Source organism: Pelecanus crispus, chromosome 3, assembly GCF_030463565.1.
Source record: "Pelecanus crispus isolate bPelCri1 chromosome 3, bPelCri1.pri, whole genome shotgun sequence".
In the NCBI taxonomy this organism is placed as follows: Eukaryota; Metazoa; Chordata; class Aves; order Pelecaniformes; family Pelecanidae; genus Pelecanus; species Pelecanus crispus.
Window position 1 is genome coordinate 97,586,946 of NC_134645.1, and position 22,650 is coordinate 97,609,595.

The 22,650-nt window shown below is 39.8% G+C and overlaps 1 protein-coding gene across 5 annotated transcripts in view; it reads right to left on the reverse strand.

Annotated features, from left to right (window-relative positions):
* Positions 1-5,400: 5,400 nt before the first annotated feature.
* KCNQ5 (potassium voltage-gated channel subfamily Q member 5) overlaps positions 5,401-22,650 on the reverse strand; it is a 296,126-nt gene continuing 278,876 nt past the window's right edge. For 4 of the 5 annotated variants that reach the window (XM_075707166.1, XM_075707164.1, XM_075707165.1 and 1 more), the window contains 4 exons: positions 17,918-18,026; positions 7,751-7,882; positions 6,747-6,873; positions 5,401-6,342 (listed from right to left, as the gene is read on the reverse strand). In XM_075707166.1, the coding sequence (XP_075563281.1) occupies positions 5,401-6,342; positions 6,747-6,873; positions 7,751-7,882; positions 17,918-18,026 (1,310 nt within the window). The remainder of the gene's footprint in view (positions 6,343-6,746; positions 6,874-7,750; positions 7,883-17,917; positions 18,027-22,650) is intronic. The other variant, XM_075707167.1, reaches the window with a different exon arrangement.

Genomic DNA, 22,650 nt, shown 5'->3' on the forward strand with positions numbered 1-22,650 from the left:
GCCTTTTCCCCTGTCCTGTGTTTTTTCTTAAGCAGAGCTTGGCAGTGCTCACGCAGCCTGTGGGTACAAATGGCTGCATGGAAAATCTGCCTTTCTGGAGACTGCATCTTTAAATTTCGATATCTAAGGTGATGTATGTTAGAGAAGTAGGGGGTTGCCTATACATGGAAGTATCTTGCTCTGATTTTGAAGCCTCCATAGAGGCAGTGACTTCAGCACAAGAACAGGCTCTCTATACTTAATACTTTACACTCAAATACTAAAACTTTTTCAGCAGGTGTGCAGGAAGAGCTAAGTGCAGAAAGAAGGCTGTAGGTTTGGTGCAGTAGCATTCTAGAGCAACTTTCATGATTTAATGCAGAGGAAAGGGCTTCATCTCAAGTTTAACTGAGGTAGCGGATGGGCCTTCCCTTAGGAATCCTGCTTCTTGCATTGGCCCCTGATTGCCAATCCTGAATCAATTCCCATTTATCTAATAGGGAAGGTAATAATAACTTCCATACTAACTTTCATAGAGGTGATGAAACATCTGAAGTTTAAGTAAACTCTGCTGTAAACAGTTATCAGAAACTGAACATATCAGACTGGTTTGTGCACGTTTTTTTCTAGTAAACTTCCTTTGTGGTGTTTTCGTCCGTTTAATAAAAAAGTTACAAAGCTTCAAAAGGAAAACAAGGAGCAAGTTTAAATTTTTTTTTTCCTGATATGTGCTTACACCATACAATTCAATTGTTTATGTAAGGAAAAAAACCCAGTAAGCACGGTACTTTTCAAATCATTTTTATTAACAACAATATGGATTCAACTTTGTCAAGAAGTTACAATTAACATTGTAATGTACTGGCTAATGTCATTGCAGTGTCAGTGGAAGCAACCTTCGTGCTTTCTAAGCCTGTTACGAAACTGGCTTTTTATCTTTCAGAGAAGTAAAAAATGCTTCCGATAGCAGATGATATTGGGTATGTCTGGAACTGCCCTGTGTGTGGCCACAGCTGAATGAATGGCCACATTTGCATCCGGATGATTGAACAGGAAAATATTACATGCTTCCACTGACGCTGCAGGGGACAATTCTTATTTCAAAAATCAATTAACCTTTTTAGACAGTGACAGCACTTTGTGTGATGTTGTAATCCATTTGAATTAAGTCGATTAACACACTTGAAAAAAAATGTGAAGCAGAAATATCTGGGGCAAATTCTTTTCTGACCTGTATTTCATTCAAACCTAATTAATCCAAAAGGATTGTGTGACATATGAGCCAGGATAAAAGCTGGCCCAGAGAGGCAAGTTCATTCCTCGTCTAGGTGGGTGCAGTTCCTTTAAGGTTAGTGGAACTGAGCCTGATTATCCCAATGGAGGCTGAATTTCACCCAGTTGGGCAGTGAATTCATTGAAGTCAGTGAAGCCATCCAAGGATGAATTTAGCCTCAGGTGTTTAAACCCTTTTTTAGTTCCTTTGCTGTTATATTTTCTTTTCCTGCTTACTCCTCTTTTCTGATTATTCTCCTTTTCTCTGTGCTTTTTAAAAATGCCCCTTCTTCCCTTTTTACATCAATACTTTGTGCGTTATTTTTTATATAGTCAATGTGACACGGGTAAATTCAGCTAAGTATTAGTTTCCTCAGGAAATAACTGGAATATTACCATTTTCACTTTAAACAGATGCCCAACAAAATAAGGATTTGAATCTGAGCTCCCAGTTCAAGAAAAATTCTTGAATTCCATAGAATGAATGAATTCCGTAGAATTTTTGCTTGAGTAAGGATTGCAGGTCCCAATCCAGAAATACTACTGTACATCAGATGTTCTACTATACATCAGCAATTCAGTATGATTTGACTTATCACAGAAGAGCAGGTGAATTACTCATCACCATACTATTATGAGAGCAGTCACTCTTAAGTAGGATTATCTCAAAAACATATGGAACAACCGTGGGCACTGTGAATAAAAGTGTATGATCTCTGCAATCTTGAACCCTAGGCTAAAACACTATATTCATATTTAAATAAAAAGTATAGATCATGTAAGCCAGGAGCAAATACAAATTTTTTAAACAAATAATAATAATCAAAACTATTCTTTTCAGTTCTCTCTTCGATCAGGTACAAGAAACATGCTGATCAGAAAACAGTTATTTGGATAAGGCTTAATTCCTGATGCTCTTACTTAAGTTCAAATTCTCTCTTCAACAATCCTCAAGTGGATTGTAAATCAGAAAAAAAATTGTCCTTTGTCCCTAGTCATGAACAATTCTTACTAGCTGTCATGAGCTGGACTTTGATAAGCAGCTCAGGACAAGACTTGAAAAGCCAGACAGCTCCTTCTTTTGTGAAACCAATGAATGACTGTCAGTCATGACACTGTCTTTTAAAGAGAGAGCATAGAAACAGGAAACTCCTCATGAGGAAATAAGAGCAAAGCTTATAAAAATCCAAACAAACAATTCTTTCTCTCCATAATTTCCTATATTCACTACTCTTTCTGTTTTCTATCAATATTACATTAAAAAAATCCTATATGATAAGACTTGCAGCTACAAAAATAATAATGGTGAGCATAAAAGAAAAAAATTAGGATTTTAAACCATAATTTGAAAAGATACGATCTTCTGGATTTATTAGTACTTTGTAAAGACATTAACATTTTCATACATAATTTATAGAACTCATTCGTTTGTGCACAAAATTGTATTAAATAAATTAACTTAAAATTAGAAGGACTCAAGCATGTCATTTAAGGCAAAAATACCAAGTTTCCACGAGATAAATTATCAGCAAAACCCAAGGCCCTGTTTCTGTATGGAATCTGTACAGGCAGGGCCGGCCGATGCGCAGTTCTCCCATTGACGCCTTCCGGGCTCAATGGGGGTGCAACCATCTGCTCATGCAGGTGAAGGTGGAAGAGTGGAGTCCAATTCATGATGCCTTGATTTTTCGATCTCGTCAAGGAGGGGAAGGGAGTTTCATTACTGACACACAGTTGCCATATGCCCTCTCTTGCTCCTTAACTGAACCTAAGCACAGGTTTATGCTTAGGGCAGCATGCCTTTGTATGAAAGGCAAGAAAGGCACCATAAACCGTTAGGAAAAAGAAAGAAAAGCCTGAAACAAACTTGTAAGTTTTCAAATTTTGGATAGGACACTAAACTTACAGATCTTTCTGGATAAACTGCAGACATTCAAATAAGTTAATAGTTAAATGAACTGAGATGTGGAAAAAAACCCTCTTTATCCTCACAAAATTACTGTTGTAGTCAGGCTTTAGTATGATCAGACTGCACATAAAAGAAAACAGGAAAGACTGAATGTGGTGAATTATATGGCAAATCAGCGGTGAGGAAATTGTGCTTCAAGGTGTCTTTCAGGATTTAACAGCTGAAGTTTGCCCCGGCGTAAGCCATGGAACACAGTGTACCATCCGTGGACCCCGTATGACGACACAATATATACACCTTACAGTTTGCATGTATTTTCACATAATAAAATTATCATGTAACATCCAGGAATACCTCTGTAAAGGAAATATGGAAGCAGAAATTACAATGGTTTCATAGTAAACGGATCAAGTCCTTCACAATACAATCTACAGCATTTAGCCATGGTTAAGACTGGAGTGACGTTTTTGATGTACATAGTAAGTTCCCAGCAGGTCTGGGCCTTGAGAAAACACTGCCCTGAGTGAGCTGGCACTGGCACCCCCGGACATTCGGTGTTGCTGCTGCTAGAGGGAAGCTGAGCCCAAGTCAGGTTGTCTACAAGCCTGTGGTGCAGGTGGGGTATAAATCTGGGGGGAGGCAACGCACAGAAACCTCGTTCAGCTGGGAAGGGCGAAAGCCTGTGTAGGCTCCGCAAGGGTTCTTCCAGTGGCGAAGCCTTGCTGGGGATGTGCAGAGAGGCACTAACACTGCTCCTGCCTCTCAGCAGAAGTCAAGTGTAGGTTAGCGTAAGAAAAAAAGAGGATGTATCAAGCAGGAATGCTCGGTCTGATGTAGGCTTTGAATTTGACAACTCAGGTGTTAGGAGGAAGGAGTCTGAAGGTCCTTTCTTGGGAAGTTCACAAAAAATGACTGCAGTTGGGACACTGTGTTGAGCTGTAAGTGTGACCACTTTCCCCTCTCTCCTCCTCCCCTTTTATTTAAAAAGCAACCAAACAAAACCAACCAAACAAAAACCCTCTTGCCTTCAGCGTTTTTTCAGTTAAGGTGGTCTTCCCTACTTCTATTTCCATTTCTGATTTCCTACATGGCTTTTTTTCTTTGCAAATAGCACTCAGTATCTGTGACTGACAGGCTGGAGTTAAAAAAAGAAATATTTTTTTCTCTTTACCTTCCTTCTTTTATTTTCTGGCATCATTTCCCTTCCTGCCCATCTAAATCCATATTCTTTTTTTTTTTTTCTTCATTGATTGTGTTGTCTTTCTCTCTTCCCTGTTCTATCCTCTTTAGTTTTACTCTCTATTTCAGTTCCTCATTTTCCCTCCTTTCCCAGCCTTATGAAGTGCTGTCATGGTATCACATGGGGACTGCAAGGAAAATTACCAAAACTTCCACAGAAGGAAATACAGCTTCTACAGTAAAGGCAGTGCTTGCTTCCTTCCCTCACCTACTGCTGCCAAAATGTTTCAGATTCACAAGATAGCTCCTCAATGAGACTGGAAGAAGGAGAGATTCCCCTGAATTTTTAGTGCAGTCACCCAGGTTATCCACTTCTGAGGCCAGCCCCCATCCTTAAAATACAAACTTTTCATAGCACAATAATGTTCTCTTTATAAAGAACAATGTGATAGTGGTGTGTCAGGTACTTTTGCCACAGCACTAAATCACCAAAAATCAGATGGATATTAACATACTGTTTTTCAGAGTTAAAAATAACTGATTACTGATGAGCTAATGTGTGTATCTTGCAACTGGCAGCCATTTCTAATCCCATGTTACTGGTTTCCTTGGTACCTTGCTAGCAGCTGTAGATAATTTTTTTTGTTGTAAACATAAACTATCTAAATCAGGACATTATATATATATATTTAATTAGTTCAGAAGCAAAGTGCTTTAAACCTTACAATTTTTACTTCTGCCCTGTAGAAACGGCACTAGGTCTAAATGCTCAAATTTTTGCTTTTTGATACATCCTGCAGCATTAGCTTTGTAGGCAACTTGTCATTTAAACCTACTGTACTACATAAAGGCTGCCGTACTGTAGGTGTAAATTTGAATGTTAGCCATCACTTAGACATGCGTTTTCATGCAACTAGGAGATAATGGGCTCATTCAACTGCTTCTCAGATTCATCCTGATTTTTGTGATTTTATCTTATTAAAAAGGCTTTCAAAACAGTTCATGCTATGATATGTATGACTCGAGGAATGACCCAGCCAATGAAGAAAGCCCACAAGCTGTTATTTAAGTTTGACGTGGAGCAGATTGAGTGCTTCTGTACCGTCCCCTGGCTTGCAAATGCTTTGAGATGATCTTGATATTCCAGTCCTTAGAGAGTCAGCAGAGAGAGTTGTTTCCACTAATGGGCGCGAGATGGCTTCAGTAGTCTCTGTTCCTGCCTCTGTCTCCAACTCTTCATCAGTTATAAATAATTTTGACTCCCTCCATTTGGAGTATACATCTTGGCTACCTCTGGAACCACTGGAGTCACTTCCAGCAATCTGTACATTCAGTTCTTCTGTTGATTGTATAAGGTTTTGTACAGATAAAGATTTTCCTAAATCCATTTGCACCACAGGTTTAACTGAGAGCAAAGGTTCCCCTTCTGTATCCAGACCTTTTCTCCACGTGAGATCCTTTGTTGCACTGGGCTGTGCAACTTGTCCATTATCCTTTGATGCAACAAGGCAAGCGGTGACATCAGAAATATTTTCCTGTGTGGTTACAGGAATAATATGAACGGGCTCAGGCCTATTGATATGCTTCATTGATGAGAAAGGTGGTATTTGTAATGTTGTTGGAGTTGCTGGCTTAATTGCCTGGTTTATTTGGTTTGATGTATTATTAACTGTTGCAGGTCCATCGTTTGGCACTTGCGTTGCTTGACTATGCATAGCTGGACTAAAAGCATAGTAAGCCTGAGTGCTGAATTCATTTGGTGTCAGTATAAGCTGTAGGCCACGAGGCAGATTGGCACTAGCTGATCTGGATACACATCCACTAATTTGTGCAGAATTGGACAAATCTTTGCTGTCTGATGGAGTCTGGTAATCAGAAGTCTGCTCACACTCAAAAGCTGGCATTTGAAAGGAAGCCAAAGTGAGCGCAGATGCAGATCCTTTTCGCAAAACTTGTTGATAAATGTCTAACAGACAGTCCAGTTTTGACTCAATGGATTGTACCTACAGGAGGAGAGGAAAAGGTTAACATCAATGCCAAATACTAGTCTAAAATATTTGGAACCCAAGCAAAGGAAAAATGTGACTGCTGAAGAGAAAAATGGGAGGAGCTTGGTATACAGTATTGACTCCCGAAAAATAAGGTTGTCAAAAGCCATGTAGATTTTTCATAAGCGAGCTGATAAAAGGGAAAAAAATTTAGTAACCTGTGATTTTTCCTTCCTTACTTTTCTGTGCATGGAAAACAGTTAAGGTAATACAATTCATATCAATTTTATTTCAACATGTAAATGAAGCAGATATTAAAAGAAAAATATTTCACCTGTTCAGCCTTTGCAGCTGGCAACAAAATACACAAAAGGCATGAGCAATAGAGCAAGGCAAAGCAACACAGATAATCACTCTACCTGTTTCTCCACCTTGACTACACGCCCTAACATACTGAGGTCATCAGTTGTCTCATTCTCTGCAGGATTCTTTTCTCTACTTCTTTTATCTGCTGTGATTTGTCCTTTCCCAAGAATTTGGTCAACGCTGTAAGAGAAATCAAAAGTTGCTGTGATTCCTGAAAACGGTGATGATATGGAAGTGCTTGCTAATCTGTACATTTAAAATTAAAATCGTAGGACTCCAGAAAAGCACCCGAGAAAGAAGTTAACCTAATTTTATTAAAAAATTAAGAAAAAACCATGAAAGCTTTTTGAGCATTTGGAGATTAGCTCAGAGACAGCTTTTCTTTTCTGTTGGCACTAACCAGGGGCCAGAACTTAGCCATCATCTGGGAGAGCAAGGGCTAGACTTGCTGAGAGGGTGAGAGGAGGTGGCCTTTCCAGCAGTCTGATGTTGGGGGGGAACAGACGTACCAGTGCCACCCTCAGCGCTCCTGTCCTAACAGCAGCATCAAGTCCTGCGAAAGTTGTCAGTTTGAAGCAGGAATCTCAGCCCTGATGCTGGTAATGATACACATGATGCAATTTGGGGTTTTTTTTATTATTATTATTGCTGCGAATCTAGAACGTAAAAGCTACATAAATACTACATTACCAGTAGTTCCCAATTTCTTTTATGTGAAAAGAGAAAGTCTGGGATGGGAGAAAGGCAGACCTCATCCTTTTGGCAACCTCATGAATAAATTCCTTGTTTATGAATGGACTTTACAGATAAAGGATTATGTTTTCTATTGGTCAGATTTCCATTTTCTGGGGACAATTTAGATACATGGTTTTTTGTTTGGTTTTCACCCACAATGTAATTTCTGGTTCAGCTGTATTCACAGAAAGAGAGGCTTGGCTGAAGCATGGATGGCAATTTGTACCCAAATACGATGCAGGAATGTTAAATGTTACCAGCATTCATTATGCAGTGAATGACATAAGATGCTTATGCAGAGCAGAAATTATTCTTTCCTTACCGTGACTGAAGACTCTTAATCCTGCATAACATGTCTAGATGCCCTGCTGAATACTGTTCAATGACATCTTTGACATCATATGGACGAAGTGTTTCCTTAAACTTTCTCTTTGCAACATGAAATTTCATAATTCTGTGGGGAAAAAGCATTTCACAGATTTATCTTCAACAGTTGTGAAACAATACAACATATTCCACTGACAAAATCTGACAGCTAATTTCTAAGTGGAAGATATTTTCAATACAGCTTGGGCAAGTGAACTTCTCCCTTTGCAAAATTGTTTTTATAAGTACAAATGCATAAGTACAAATGTGTTGTAGCTATCCCTTTGAATTGTTATTTAAGAGAGATCAGGTAACACTATTTTAAAGAGTGCAGAGCATGTTTAACTTACCACTATACACCTGTTTGGCTTTTTTGTGCTTTTTGTGCTAGGTGCCCGATATGGAAGGTTCTGAAGTACATGCTTAACTTAAACCTGGAATTAGTCCCACTGACTTGAGTGAGATATCCTGTAAGCTACATTTGTGCTTAAGCTACTTCTGTCCTTGTTAGAGGGAAGATTCCTCTAAGAAACTGATTACAGAAACACAAATAATAGTATTCTTTTTCTGGTGCTCATTTTAAGATCTTTGCTTTCCATTTTGTAAAAAAATTAAATTTATGCACCAATTCATTTTTCATCAATTTTTATTTTTAATTAACATTCAGGCTTAAGTATTTGTTTTTAATTTATTTTGCTGGCTTAATAGCAAACTTTGCAGGTTAAAGAGAAGTTTTCATATTTGTTCCATATTGAAATCTAGGAGAATTATTATTTAATTAGCATTCATGATATTTTTCCTTGAATTTTACCACAGAATATTAAGTATCAGATAAATATCAGATAACAGTAACTATCCAAAATTGATGAATGGCACATGTTTTTTATGTGAGACTTGCACAAGTTTCTGTGATGCTTATGTGAATGTGTGATGTCCGGTGAGTAGCTCTTCTTAGAATGAAAAGCTTGATATTAAATTGCAAATTTTAAATAATAGAAATGACAAATTTGCAAAGTAATTGACAGTGAGTCAATTTTCCAGGTCTGCTGGTAAAACCTGCAGTTCTGTCTGGTTTACATGAGAACTGTGGAAGAGAGAACTGTCAGAGAGCTGGAAGAGAAGCCAAGGGATCATGTGTGTTGGCCATTCTGGTCTGTGTTACAAAGCTTATGAATTCCCATTAGGGCCAAACTGCTGATACTTGCTATCCATTGCAACTAAAAAAGCAGAGAGAATAAATTGGTATCCTATTCCAAATCCCAATATTTCACTCTAATATACTCCCTCCATATGTATTTAGCAGCTGTAAGTCAAATGCATGATAATAAAACCCAACACATGGCTCTCACTCTGTGATATAAATAGATTAGTGATGTTCTAGTGGAATTTAGGAAAATCATACTTTTTATAGTTAGGACAGACATTATGATAATAGGTATGTAGAGTCAGATTAATTATCATATAGTGATCCTGTACTGTTTTCTGTATTATACGTAAATGTTCTTCCAAAGAATATCAGCCTTTTCCCACAGTGCTTAGGTCATTGATATTTCCCATTCCGGTAACTTCCAGTTAAAAATGAGATTGCTTGTCACTGGTATACAGCTTGAAGTATCACAGAATCATAGGATCATAGAATGGTTTAGGTTGGAAGGGACCTGCCATGGGCAGGGACACCTTCCACTAGACCAGGTTGCTCAAAGCCCCATCCAAACTGGCCATGAACACTTCCAGGGATGGGGCATCCACAACTTCTCTGGGTAACCTCTTCCAGTGCCTCATCACCCTCATAGTGAAGAATTTCTTCCTTATATCTAATCTCAATCTACCCTCTTTCAGTTTAGAGCCATTACCCCTTGTCCTATCACTACATGCCCTTGTAAAAAATCCCTCTCCAGCTTTCTCGTAGGCTCCCTTTAAGTACTGGAAGGCCGCAATAAGGTCTCCTCACAGCCTTCTTTTCTCCAGGTTGAACAACCCCAACTCTCTCAGCCTGTCTTTATAGGAGAGGTGCTCCAGCCGTGGATCATCTCTGTGGCCCTCCTCTGGACTCACTGCAACAGGTCCATGTCCTTCCTATGTTGGGGGTCCCAGAGCTGGATGCAGTACTCCAGGTGGGGTGTCACGAGAGTGGAGTAGAGGGAGAGAATCACCTCCCTCAACCTGCTGGTCACACTTCTTTTGATGCAGCCCAGGTTACAGTTGGCTTTCTGGGCTGCAAGCGCACATTGCTGGGTCATGTTGAGCTTCTCGTCAACTAACACCCCCAAGTCCTTCTCCTCAGGGCTGGTCTTAGTCCATTCTCCGCCCAGCCTGTATTTGTGCTTGGGATTGCCCCGACCCATGTGCAGGACCTTGCACTTGGCCTTGCTGAACTTCATGAAGTTCACACAGGCCCACCTCTCAAGTCTGTTAAAGTCCCTCTGGATAGCATCCTTTCCCTCAGGCATGTCAACCACACTGCACAGCTTGGTGTCATCAGCAAACTTGCTGAGGGTGTACTCAATCCCACTGTCCATGTCACCGACAAAGATGTTAAACAGTGCCGGTCCCAATACCGACTCCTGAGGAATACCACTCGTCACTGGTCTCCACTTGGACATCGAGCCATTGACCAAAACTCTTTGAGTGTGACCATCCAGCCAATTCCTTATCCACTGAGTGGTCCATCCATCAAATCCATGTCTCTCCAATTTAGAGACAAGGATGTCATGCAGGACAATGTCAAATGCTTTGCACAAGTCCAGGTAGATTACATCAGTTGCTCTTCCCTTACACACCAACACTGTAACCCTGTTGTAGAAGGCCACCAAAATTGTCAGGCACGATTTGTCTTTAGTGAAGCTATGTTGGCTGTCACCAATCACCTCCTTATTTTCCATGTGCTTTAGCATAGTTTCCAGGAGGATCTACTCCATGATCTTGCCGGGCACAGAGGTGAGACTGACTGGCCTCTTGTTCCCCAGGTCTTCCTTTTTTCCCTTTTTAAAAATGGGCATTATGTTTCCCCTTTTCCAGTCAGTGGGAACTTTACCGGACTGCCATGACTTTCCCAAATATGATGGGCAGTGGCTTAGCACCTTCATCCACCAGTTCCCTCAGGACCCATGGATGCATCTCATCAGGTCCCATGGACTTGTGCACCTTCAGGTTCCTTAGATGGTCTCAAACCTGGTCTTCTCCTACGTGGGTGGTTCTTCATTCTCCCAGTCCCTGCCTTTTACTTCTGCAACTTGGGCAGTGTGGCTTGACTACTTGCCGCTGAAGACTGAGGCAAAAAAGTCATTGAGTACCCCAGCCTTCTCCATATCCTGGGTAACCAGGTCTCCCATTACCTTCTGGAGAGGGCCCACATTTTCCCTAGCCTTCCTTTTAACATCAACGTACCTACAGAAGCTTTTTTCGTTGCCCTTGGTGTTCCTGGCCAGATTTAATTCTATCAGGGCTTTAGCTTTCCTAACCTGATCCCTGGCTGCCTGGCTAGTTTCTCTGTATTCCTCCCAGGCTCCCTGTCCTTGCTTCCACTCCCTGTAGGCTTCCTTTTTGTGTTTGAGTTTGTCCAGGAGCTCCTTGTTCATCCATGCAGGCCTCCTGGTGTTTTTGCCTGGCTTCCTCTTTGTTGGGATGCATCACTCCAGAGCTTGGAGGAGGTGATCCTTGAATATTAACCAAGTAAGATTCTGATTATAGAAATTAAAAATGGAAAAGTCCTGTTAGGAGTAGTCCATCACCTTGACAGTTCAGGACTGAGCTCCATGCAGTTTTAAATATGTCATTTGATGCACTTTCCTCTTTTCCATTGTCAGCCAGTTCTACAGACTAATGGCTTTTGGCATCTTTTGTAATCTGAAGGCCTTTAAAGCTGGAATGCAGATTTTTTTTTTCTTTTAGCTGTCAAATAATGCCAAGATGTTCTGTTCATAATAGTCTGGCAGCACAGACAATCTCCTGGAATCTGTATCTTTTTCCAGTTTACAAAGAATAAATGATGTAGCTGACAGACAAGAAAGTATCATTCTTTTGTTATTATTCTCTCTGTTTTGGTGGTCACAATTTTTTACTTCATGCTCTTGAAAAAGTAAAAATACGAAACTCTATTAGAAGAGCAGAGCCAGAGGATTAATAGAATCATTGAAGACAACTGAATTTAACCACAACTGGGTGATTTTACAAGAGAAGAGACAGAAGACTAACTTTTATTAACAGTCATAGAAGCTTCTTAATCAGTGTGCACAAAAGTCTTTATTACTGCTTTGCAGCTTTATAACAGCTTTTTTGGTTATTGAGGCAGTTTGTTCATAATGTTCAGAAGTGAAACATGGGACTGAAAGCCTTATGGCTATATTAGTGAGGTGTAACTGTACTATTTCTGGTTTAGTTATTAGCTCATGTATTGCCATCTTAACTTCAGCAGGGTTTGGAACAGACCCATATTCCTTACTTCTTTTTGCTTTGAATACATAAAATTTTACAAAAACAGAAAAAAAAATTGCAAGGTTATAAAAGACTGGTGTTTTAAAAGCCTGGAAGTTAATTAAGAAACAGAAAACCTGAATCCTTTCAGTGATGGAGCCTAGCAACCGCTTTGCAGTTATTAAATTTAGTTGATTCTCCATAGTTATTTACTGTCAATTTTAAAAATTCAATTCTCCTTCTGTATCTTGAAATAACTATGTAATTGAACTTGACAGGCTTGAACAACCATCCTGAGAGATTATTACAACTATATAGAGCATATTCAGAAGTAGTAGTTGACTTTTGAACAAAAAAGCCTTTGAGCTTCCTTCGTTCGTGCTTCTAGAATAAAAAGTTTCCTATTCTGGTGTGTTCCTGTGTGATAAAAACGAAGGGTTCAGTTATGCGGGCGCAGGTGGATAACCTACCCGTTCAAAAAAGGGAGAATAAAGTGATTCATACCCCAAGGGTCTGAGGCACCAGCCCTTAACACAACCAGGAGGAAGAGAGCAAGCCAGAGCTGGGTCTGTCTTTCCTAGTTATACCACAAGAGGGCAAAGCAGACTCATCATAAACTAAGCTGAGTCGCCACTGGCAATACTGAACTGCTAGTACTGACCAAAAAGCAGTAACTGAAAGTAAGAATTAACCCAAAAGAACAAAGCGTGTAGACCCACTGATTTTTTAAAACGCTATTTGTATTTTTAAGTCGCTGTATGCCATGTAGCGAGGTGGTATTTCAAAACTCAAATCTAATGTGATAGACTATACACAGTTGTAAACGTGCTCAAGTCACAAGTGTGACAATTTTCTGGTGAGCATTAGCCATAAAAAGTAGCCTATTTCAATGATGCATCCAGAGGAGAGCAGAAGAAAAATCTTTTGTGTTGAATTAGACCAATATATCAAAGTGCTTTGTCTATAGTTAACATCTAAACCACAGGTCCCACTAATCTTTACATGGCCTGGTAATTTGCAGAAAGTTGCAGGTCAAATACCAACTTTTGTCTTATTGACCCCCTAGCAGCCAAAAGCAGCATCCATTTCATTTAACTCTTGTCAAATGCAGGATCAGCACTGAGCTAGAATCAGTGTTTTCTGAATGTGCAGGTTGCATCTCTTTCCTGGCATTTGTTGCATTTTATTTTCCATTCATGTTGCCCCTTCCAGTATTAAAAGCTGTTCTGCTTGTCATTAGTGCACTACCGAGACTGGCACTGAGTCAGAACATCTCTAATCCTTGTGCAGCCCTGTCGTACTCATGTTATTATTTTAAACCTGTATCTTGTCAGTCTTGTCACTATCTCAGGAAGAACTGGGGCTTCATTCTACTGGGACTCAGGTACTAACTCACACATGGTTCCTGCCTTAAAGATTAAAAGACAGGTATGTTGTTTTGCCCATAGCTAGATGAGGTGCCCACAGCTTGTTTGCTCCCTTAATGTATCAGCAAAGCAGGTGCACACAGATTTAGTTGTGCTGGTTCCTCTCTTTGTCTACCCTTAGCTTGCCAAATAACCCTCTTCCTGGTAAACTGCAACGTGCAGAAGAGATTGGGAGCCAATATAGAGAGGCCAACAGGCAAACGTGGCTGAGAGGTAGTTCCACTATGTGTGGTCAATGTTGTCTCCTCTCTCGGGTCTTGACCTGGACTAACCCATCCCCTAGGAGCCAGAGACATTGTTTTCTGCCAAGCACAGCGCTGTCGTAGCCAAACAGACAAGTAAGAGCCTTGCCTAGACTCTGAAGACCATCTGGCCAGAAAATATACAATGTGTTGGGCTTTAAAAGAAATACAGGATTCTGAAGCACCACTACTGAACAAATTCATAATGGCTGCTAAAAATACATTTTATAGGTGTAGCAGAAACATTTCAAAGACTGAACGTAAATAGTAAATGATATTTTCCTTCTTTGGCTATTAAATATGTAACACTATTCAACTATATAGCTTATCAGCTCAAGAATTCTCAAATTTCATTACCTTTAGCTACATTTATTATTATTATTTCTTATTAACAACAAATGAAAATATATCTATGCAATCACTAGAGTTAAAGAGAGAAAAGACCTCCTAGGTCAGCACGTTCATCTTCCTGCCATTGCAGTTATTTCCTATTGCATATTTATTTGTGCTTCTCATATCTAATTTTATATTCCATAAATAGTGAAATAATTTCATCATTTCCATTGTGGAGAGTATTATAGAATTTAGTGCCTCTTGCTATGAAAAACGATCAGAGATATCTCAATATATGGAAACAAGGTATCCTTATCTTCTTTTTAGTCTCTTTTATATACATTCATCATTGTGAACTAACAGAGAGAGCTGGAAAATGCAATGTCTTTTGTTAGTCTCCAGGAACTCTGAAGGATGTTAGTGGCTTTTTGTTCACGACAAGACTAGGGCTGGTTGAGTAGTGCTACAAAACCTGCTGGCACAAAGGCTCAGTGTACCACTGGGAAGAACTGCTTTGTGCACTGCTCTGATGCCAGCCGGAGGCTGCAGAGGAGGAGGACTGATGCTGGCCTGGCCTAAGGAACGCTGTGGAGCACGCCATGTTTCACCACGCTACCCATCTGTTCCCTACTCACCCAACATCGTGCAAATGCATCGGGCAGCTTTTCCTTACTTCCCCTACTGCCTCACTTGATCTTTCCTGACAGAGAGTTTGTAGTAGGAGGGGGTAGCACAAGAGATGGGCTGTGCAAGACTCAGCTTGAGGGGCTTTGAGAGAAGGCTGACAGCTTGACATGTTACCAGACAGGTCTGCTCAGTGGGTCTTCAGTAGGACTGGCTGGGAGTCCTATTTTTGGAAAGGGCCAATATGTTAAGAACTTTTTCAGGAAAGGACTATTTTCTCCACCTCCTTTTTTGACCATTTCAAAATGAAAGTTTGGGGGTTTGTTTGTTTAAAATCAAAAGTTTGTTTTGAAGAATAAAGTAGTCCTCAGAAAAATGTAAGTAAGCAAGGTCAAAACTGAGCAGTACACTTTGAAATTACCAAAATGAAAGATTATAAATAAACCAGTTTTTGTCTTTTGCTATTTCAAGGCTGTCCAACCTGAGAGTAACCAGCATATTCTAGGCTCCTTTCACAGGAAAAAAAAAACAGTTCTGATTCCAAAACTGAGAGGCCCTACCTCTGTAAACCCTCAGGCATGAATTAATTTTGCTAATTTCATTTTTTTCCCCAAAATAAAAGGACCATTTCTATCATTGTAAAACAATTTGTACCCAGCTCTAAGCAGAAAAAAATAATTACTCTCCCTTATTGCAGTTTTTCAAGGTGAAGTAGCCAGAATGGATTCAAATGTATGTGCTTACATTTGGGTTCTTTTGAATAGTGCCTCATGAAGCTATTCAAGTACCTTCTGTCTTCATCTGCTCCTGTATACCAGCAAGAAAGGAAAAACAGCCTCCACCCTCCCCCATTGCCTTTGCAATTCAAAGCTGTTGCTAAAAACAAACTTCAAAATGAGGCACAGAGTTTCCATATAGGCAGATGTTATCATCTTCAAATTCTACAGTTACTATATAGTGTCTCAGATCCTTCTTCAGATGTTTGCATAGATCCCAGTGTAGTCAGGTAACAGATACTCTGAATAATCAGAAAGGGGAGTATCGGCTACCTGACAAACGGAATTATCGGTCTCTTGTTTTTGAGAGATTAAGGTATAGCATTTAACAGAAGTCTGAAGATCATGGCATATTACTGCTTTACGGATCTCAAACAAAGGTATGTTTCTGAAGCAAAGACATATGTGCCGCTTGCAATCTAGTGAAACACTAACATTTGCAGGGAGAGATGGGAGAGATTCATGGCTAATTGATAGCAAGTGGAGATGCAGAATCCTTATTCTCAACCTCAGTGGTGAAATGAGTTGTGTTTTGGTAAGCCAAGTGTGCAGAGAAAAAGTTGGAGATAATCTAAAAAGTTGACTCTTATCAGTTAAATAGTGCATGTCTGAAACATTCAAACTGTTGCATCTTTGCTCCTCTTATTGGAACATTGCTGTGGATGGCACTGTGGAGAAAGTTTGCCAACTACGTCCTTCACATTTGGTTAATTTCCATTTGAGCTGATAATTACCAAGAGAACCAAGCAAAGATGCAGGTGATGCGTTGAACAATCCACTGGTGCCTTTGAAAACAAGCTCTGTGAATTTAGTATTAAAATGTCAAGCTGATCTTAAGGAATTTGGACACTATTAAGAATGAGATGACCATTGGTATCGCTTGCCAGTACAGTGGCAAGGTGTGCTTGGAGCCAAGAGTCAACCAGTCTGTTTAAAATGCCACACCACAGACACAGATCTTTGGCACCAGAGCCAAAGATTGCTGATTGTTCCTAATTTGAGCATTTTCTGTTTGAAGGAACAGGTCTGCCTTGTAGGTGGGTGTCCGCTGTGTAGAAGGATTTCTGTCACCTGCTGAAACATTGCTGGCAAGAGATGGTTCTTGGTGGTGACATTTCAGTTGCCAGTTGCAGTGGCTGTGGACACGGACCTGGTATCTGACATGTCCTGTGAGGTCATTTCCAGGCTGGTTGGAAAAATGGTTGGAACAGACATCTGCAAGTGATCTGTCAAGCTGTCTGTGCTAGTAGAAAATTATTAGAAACAACCTGACTCGCTATCTGTCTTCGTTAGCAATCAGTGGAAAGTGGAAGGAAATACGAGTAGCCCACAGGTTATCACTGTATGAAATTATTTGATTAAGAGCTTGAGTTCTTTCTTCCCATAGTGCTGAGAAAACTAAGGCGAGAGTCTCCCTGCAGGAAAACATCATCTTTCCATAGGGTTTTGCAGAAATCCCCTGTGGCTGCTGCCTGCTTGCAAGAAGGGTGCTGGGCACTTGATGTGACTGTGATGCAGAGCCAGTGGGGTGACCCCCAGCAATAACCTTGGGTTTTTTGTCAGCAGAGAGGGAATGCATGAGATCTCCTTGCTTGTCAATGTGCTCTTTACGGTGGGGATTTGACCTGTCAGGATTTGCACTTCAAAATATTCAGGAAGATGAAGAGCCTTGGCAGTCTCAGGAGGGTGAATGCTAAGTTTAAGCTTTCAGTACAGGTAATTTTATAAGTTTCAATGCAGTTTGCTACTTTCTTGGAAAAGAAAGAGACTATTAGTTTTAAATTATTTGGTTTATATTTAGTTCAATGGATAGTGGCAGGCAAGGCTTTTCACAATTGAATGAATGTAATTATTCTGCTGTTACAAGAAGAAAGTTGAAATAAAAGTCACATGACAGACAGTTTCAGGAATACAGAAATGCAATAAACCCCAAACCTTTCAGAGGAAATAACTTTTCCTGGCAAGGTGATATACATTCAGTAAAACTGATCAAACTGGATTGCAGTAATTTGGATTGCAGGAAATATAGTGGAAACCAGCATTCATTACTCTCTTTCTTTTCTGAATCAAATCATGCAACTTTTTTAGACATTGAAAAGCTGGTAACAGAACAGGTAAAATATTTCAACTTATAAATAAAATACTGCTGAAAAGGAAGCATAAATAAACTATATTAGCATTAGTTATGTAACAAATACAGCCATGTAATAAGTTCAACTAACTACCATTTTATTAATTGACATGCAGTTAATTAGTACCTTAGTTAAAGAAATCTCAAATATTTATTCATTCAGTATTTTTTACTCACCTGATTGCTCTGATGACAGTTTTAAGAGCAGGGGTGAGATCTTCTACTGACACATCACACTGGCACCCTTTATCATCATAAACATCATCTGTTCCAAGACTGGTGTCAGCTGCAAAATACAAGAGCAGACTAAACAAGCAGCATTTAAAAATCTCTTCCTTAGTGTTTTCTAACCGCCTTCACAGTGATTCTGGAAAAATAAGGACTACAAATCAAATAAGACAGAGCTTCATGAGTTTACAAACTATATGATGCACTTGTCTGTGTCTGCACACTCAAGGCCTGAGTAGTCCCCAGTGTAAACAGCAGAAGTTAGAAAGGAAGAAAGCCCTGTTATTCTTCAAACAAATTAATCGTTTAGTACCAGTATGTCTATTCCTGATGTCTCACTGTTTTTCATCACATTCTCTGTCTTAAAGGAAAGTGGTGAGCTAACAGTTGTAATGGCAGAATCAAAAGATGCTGAAGTTATAATAAATTGTTATTTTTTTACCACTATGGATCAACCTGAAATTGAAGACAAAGGAGAAGATCCATTTCATTTACTAAGGAGGCTGTGGAATGATCCAGCACTTTGTTACAGGTGAAAATAAACGAAGTACCTTTTTGCCAGAAATGAATAGAGGATGACATCCTGACATCCATCATGGATCAGTTGCCAACTTAAACCTCAGAGCCATAAAAATATTACAGTGTTCCTTTGCAATAGGAGCTTAAGCCAACTTACTGTATTTATTTGCCTGAAAAAAAATGCATCTTCTACGCTTTCCTAACACTGCCCCTGCAGTTACCCTTTGAGAACTAACTAGAAATCTCAGAAGTGCCCAGTGTACCTCAATACATGAGAGAACAGGGACTGATGCATGACCAAGAAGTATTAAAAACTTAAAATGCGCTGGAGTGGGAATGGAGCAAGGAAGGCAGGGTCAGTGAATGCCCCTATGTCGTGTATGTCTCTAAGGCACATGAAATACAGGAAACCTGTCTTGAGAGTAGGTGTTTTTTCCCCCAAAACCATCTGTCTTCACCTGCATAAAGTCCAAGTGCCCAGGTGAAGAATTTCACTCAAGGTCAGTGTATTTCAACATGTCTCTGCTTCATCAAGAAGAGTGTAAAATGGAAAAGCTACATATGAAATAGAGAAAAAGGATGGGATTCAGTAACCTTCAGTAATGGAGGAGATTTCTTCCCAGTCCCGTGTCCTTACCTACATTCATGCTGTTATTTAAAACATAGGCTTAGTCATCCAGAAACTCTGCAAGTAAACCATTTCAGAGGCTTCTATTATAAGCAAATTTGAGGCACAATCAGAGACAAATGACTGCAGGACATTTTTTTTCAAGTTCCTTTTTCACACAGACTGTAAATTAAAGATGAAAAATATTCTTTGTCAGTCATAAATTTCATGGTACCTTTTAAATCTAATAGGAATGCTATCTTAGAATAAACAGCATTGTACTAGGCTGCATCTTCAGGAATTGGTATTGCTGCATTTTGTTGTCTTCATAGATTTAATATTTGGCCATAATAATTTATTTTGATGACTCCGGCTAGCTTGTAATGAACTCAAGAATATCTTTTCTTTTTTGACTGTTGCTGAACTGGTACATCCATGTGGAACATCTGTGGTAGCTTTGAAGAGCAGGAGGTTTTATCTTTGACAGATCAACTTAATATAGAAAGAAAGATGGTTTATAGCCAAATTAATAATGTCTTCATGTACACATGAAACGACTAAATGCAACCTTAAAAAATTTCAGCTTAACACTGTAAAAGTGAAATTTTCATACAAAACTTTGAAATCTCCCCTTCCATGCTATTACTGTAAATTGTGCCTACAATGATGACGAGTGCTCTTTTCTCGCACTCTTTCGCAAGCTTTGCTACTGACTCGGCTTATCTTACAGATAATATATATGTCTCTCCACCTATCCTGCCTAACTAACATTTGGATCCTTGCCCAAAAATGTAATTAGCTAAAATAAACTATGTAATTAGTTTGATAGGTATATTCACTACCTAAAACTCTTATCTCCGAAGATGCTAAGTGTTCCATGACACTAGCTTTCCAGTTGTCATGTCTGATAAGCCTCTCCAGTTACTTCTCCCAGTGCTGAAATCTCCCAGCTCATTTCTAAGTGCCATACTAAAACCAGAGCTTTTTATGCTACTGGTATTTCCAGTGGCTCTCCAAGGTTTGAATCTGCTCAGTTATGCCAGTATAAATTAGGAATAATTCTGCTAGGGTCACAAGAGCTACAACCATGTAAACCCAGTGAAACAGGAGACTCCAACTTGAAAGTTTAAAATAAACATGTTTCTGAATGGTTCTCTTGCTGATATGGTTCCTGGGTCGTTTGCCAAGTACAGTGTCATTAATAAAAAGGCTTCCTTAACACAGTATGTCTTTGCAGAACCATTTTGAGAAGCATGGTGCGAGTATAGTATTCCATGTTGCTCACATGTGGATACAAAAATCGGTAAAAACTTTAGACAGACTCTGGAAAAATCTTATAAATTTAAGCCAGCTTTAAGAAGAGATACCGCTTCTAATAAATCACCTTCTTTTTCTCTTTCTAATATTCCCACTGACATGAATTTCCTTCATTATGGCAGGCACTTGGTTCCACATGTCAATAAAACTTGTGAAAAGCTATAAACCTTGTTTGATTCACATGGGAAACATTCATGTTTCTTTATAATACTGAGCAGACTTGGGAAAAAGTTTGTGAAATGCATAGTAACAATTTTGAAAAAAAAAAAAAATCCAGCTTACCCCCCCGCCCCCGAAATCAAAGTTCACATTCTGATGAATTTTTCCAGTGGAAGCTTATGTTGTGTACAACATAGTTACGAGGTGAGATGTACTTATATTGCTTCTGTCCCTCTTGAGTTCATCCTTGAGGTCAGGGCTGTGTTGGGGCAGTTTGGCTGCTTCAGCAGCTCCAGCTGTTAAAATCCCTGCCAGTTCCCAGACGGGGCTAAGCTATGGCCTCTGATGAGCCCCACTCTATGCTGCTGCCTGTTCCCAGAGAGAGCCTTCCCCACCATTAACTGGGGCAGGTAGACACTCTGGTGACAGCTCATGCCTAGCCCTGCAGTCATCTGCTTCTTCATCCTTCCCCATACCCTTCGGCCACATCTCCTGCTCTCCATTGACGTGGCTGTGCATGGTCCATAGAATCATAGAATCATAGAATCGTTTAGGTTGGAAAAAACCTTTAAGATCATCCAGTCCAACCATTAACCTACACTACCAAGTCCACACTAAACCAATCAAGGGTAGACTAAACTAAACCGTGTCCCAGAGTGCCACGTCTACCCGTTTTTTGAACACTTCCAGGGATGGTGACTCCACCACCTCTCTGGGCAGCCTGTTCCAATGCTTGACTACCCTTTCCATGAAGAAATTTCTCCTAATATCCAACCTAAACCTCCCCTGGCGCAGCTTGAGCCCATTTCCTCTCGTCCTATCGCTAACTACATGGGAGAAGAGACCAACAGCCACCTCGCTACAACCTCCTTTCAGGCAGTTGTAGAGAGCGATAAGGTCTCCCCTCAGCCTCCTCTTCTCCAGACTAAACAACCCCAGTTCCCTCAGCCGCTCCTCATAAGGCCTGTGCTCCAGACCCTTCACCAGCTTCGTTGCCCTTCTCTGAACACGCTCCAGCACCTCAATGTCCAAGCAGGCTCCACAGGCAACCTTAGGCAGCAGCTTCTCTACATGAATCCAGACACTCTGCCAGGACTTCCTACAGTTAGCACAGGTCCTTCTTTCTCTCCAGGAGCCTCTATGAACAGCTAAACAGGCCTTGCAAGCCTGTTGCTTGGGCAGCTCATGAATCCAGTCTCGACAAGGCCAAAGTGTCTCTTAATACAGATTTAGACATACCCCTGCAAGTCTCCCTACAAAGGGGTATCAGCCATTCTGACAATCCAGAAACAATTTCCCTTTCCTAATACCAACATCTTTACAATTCAGGACATGTTTTCATCCTAAACGTCAATCTGGAAAGTGTTTATTTCACAACTGATGAGGCATCTGCCATTATCTTATGATCTTTGACATTATTTACTTTGGGCTAAAGTCTTGTCTTTGCCACTTTTTAATTTCTTCTTCTTCCTTAAGAGCAGTCTTTGATTTAATTACACAGCAAATAAGCTATTACCAAGAAATAGAAAATAGGCATGCACAAGCCATTAAAATTGTCATGATATTTCCCTGTTTGTCACAGTATTATGCATTCTTCATGCAAACTCTAGCCATTTATGATTACCCCAAATGAATGGGCTAAAAATTACACTATTCTGAAACATTAGATGTCACCAACAAAAAATTTATAAGTTTGTAGCTTCATTTCATGGCTCTGTGCAAAAGTTATGCACAAGGCTTGATTTACTATTTCTGTAATATCGTGTCCTTTCTTAGAAGTGTTTTCTGTGGTTTAATAACATGCTTTGCCATCGGAAAAACTGTCACACTACTCTGATCACCCTCATAGCTCCATGCTTTCAATGTCAGTAACATTTAGGTAATTATGTGCTTGTTGAACAGAATCAAAAAGATTTTGTACTCTTTAATGTTTTCTGGGAACTGCCATATACTAGCAACAACAATACAGGATTAATAAGTGCATGTGCCAACACCATGAATAGTCATATGGAAGCACTCCTAGCATAGTCAGTGGTATGGTGATCCCAACATAGACCCTTTGACTTGTTTTTTGGAAGCC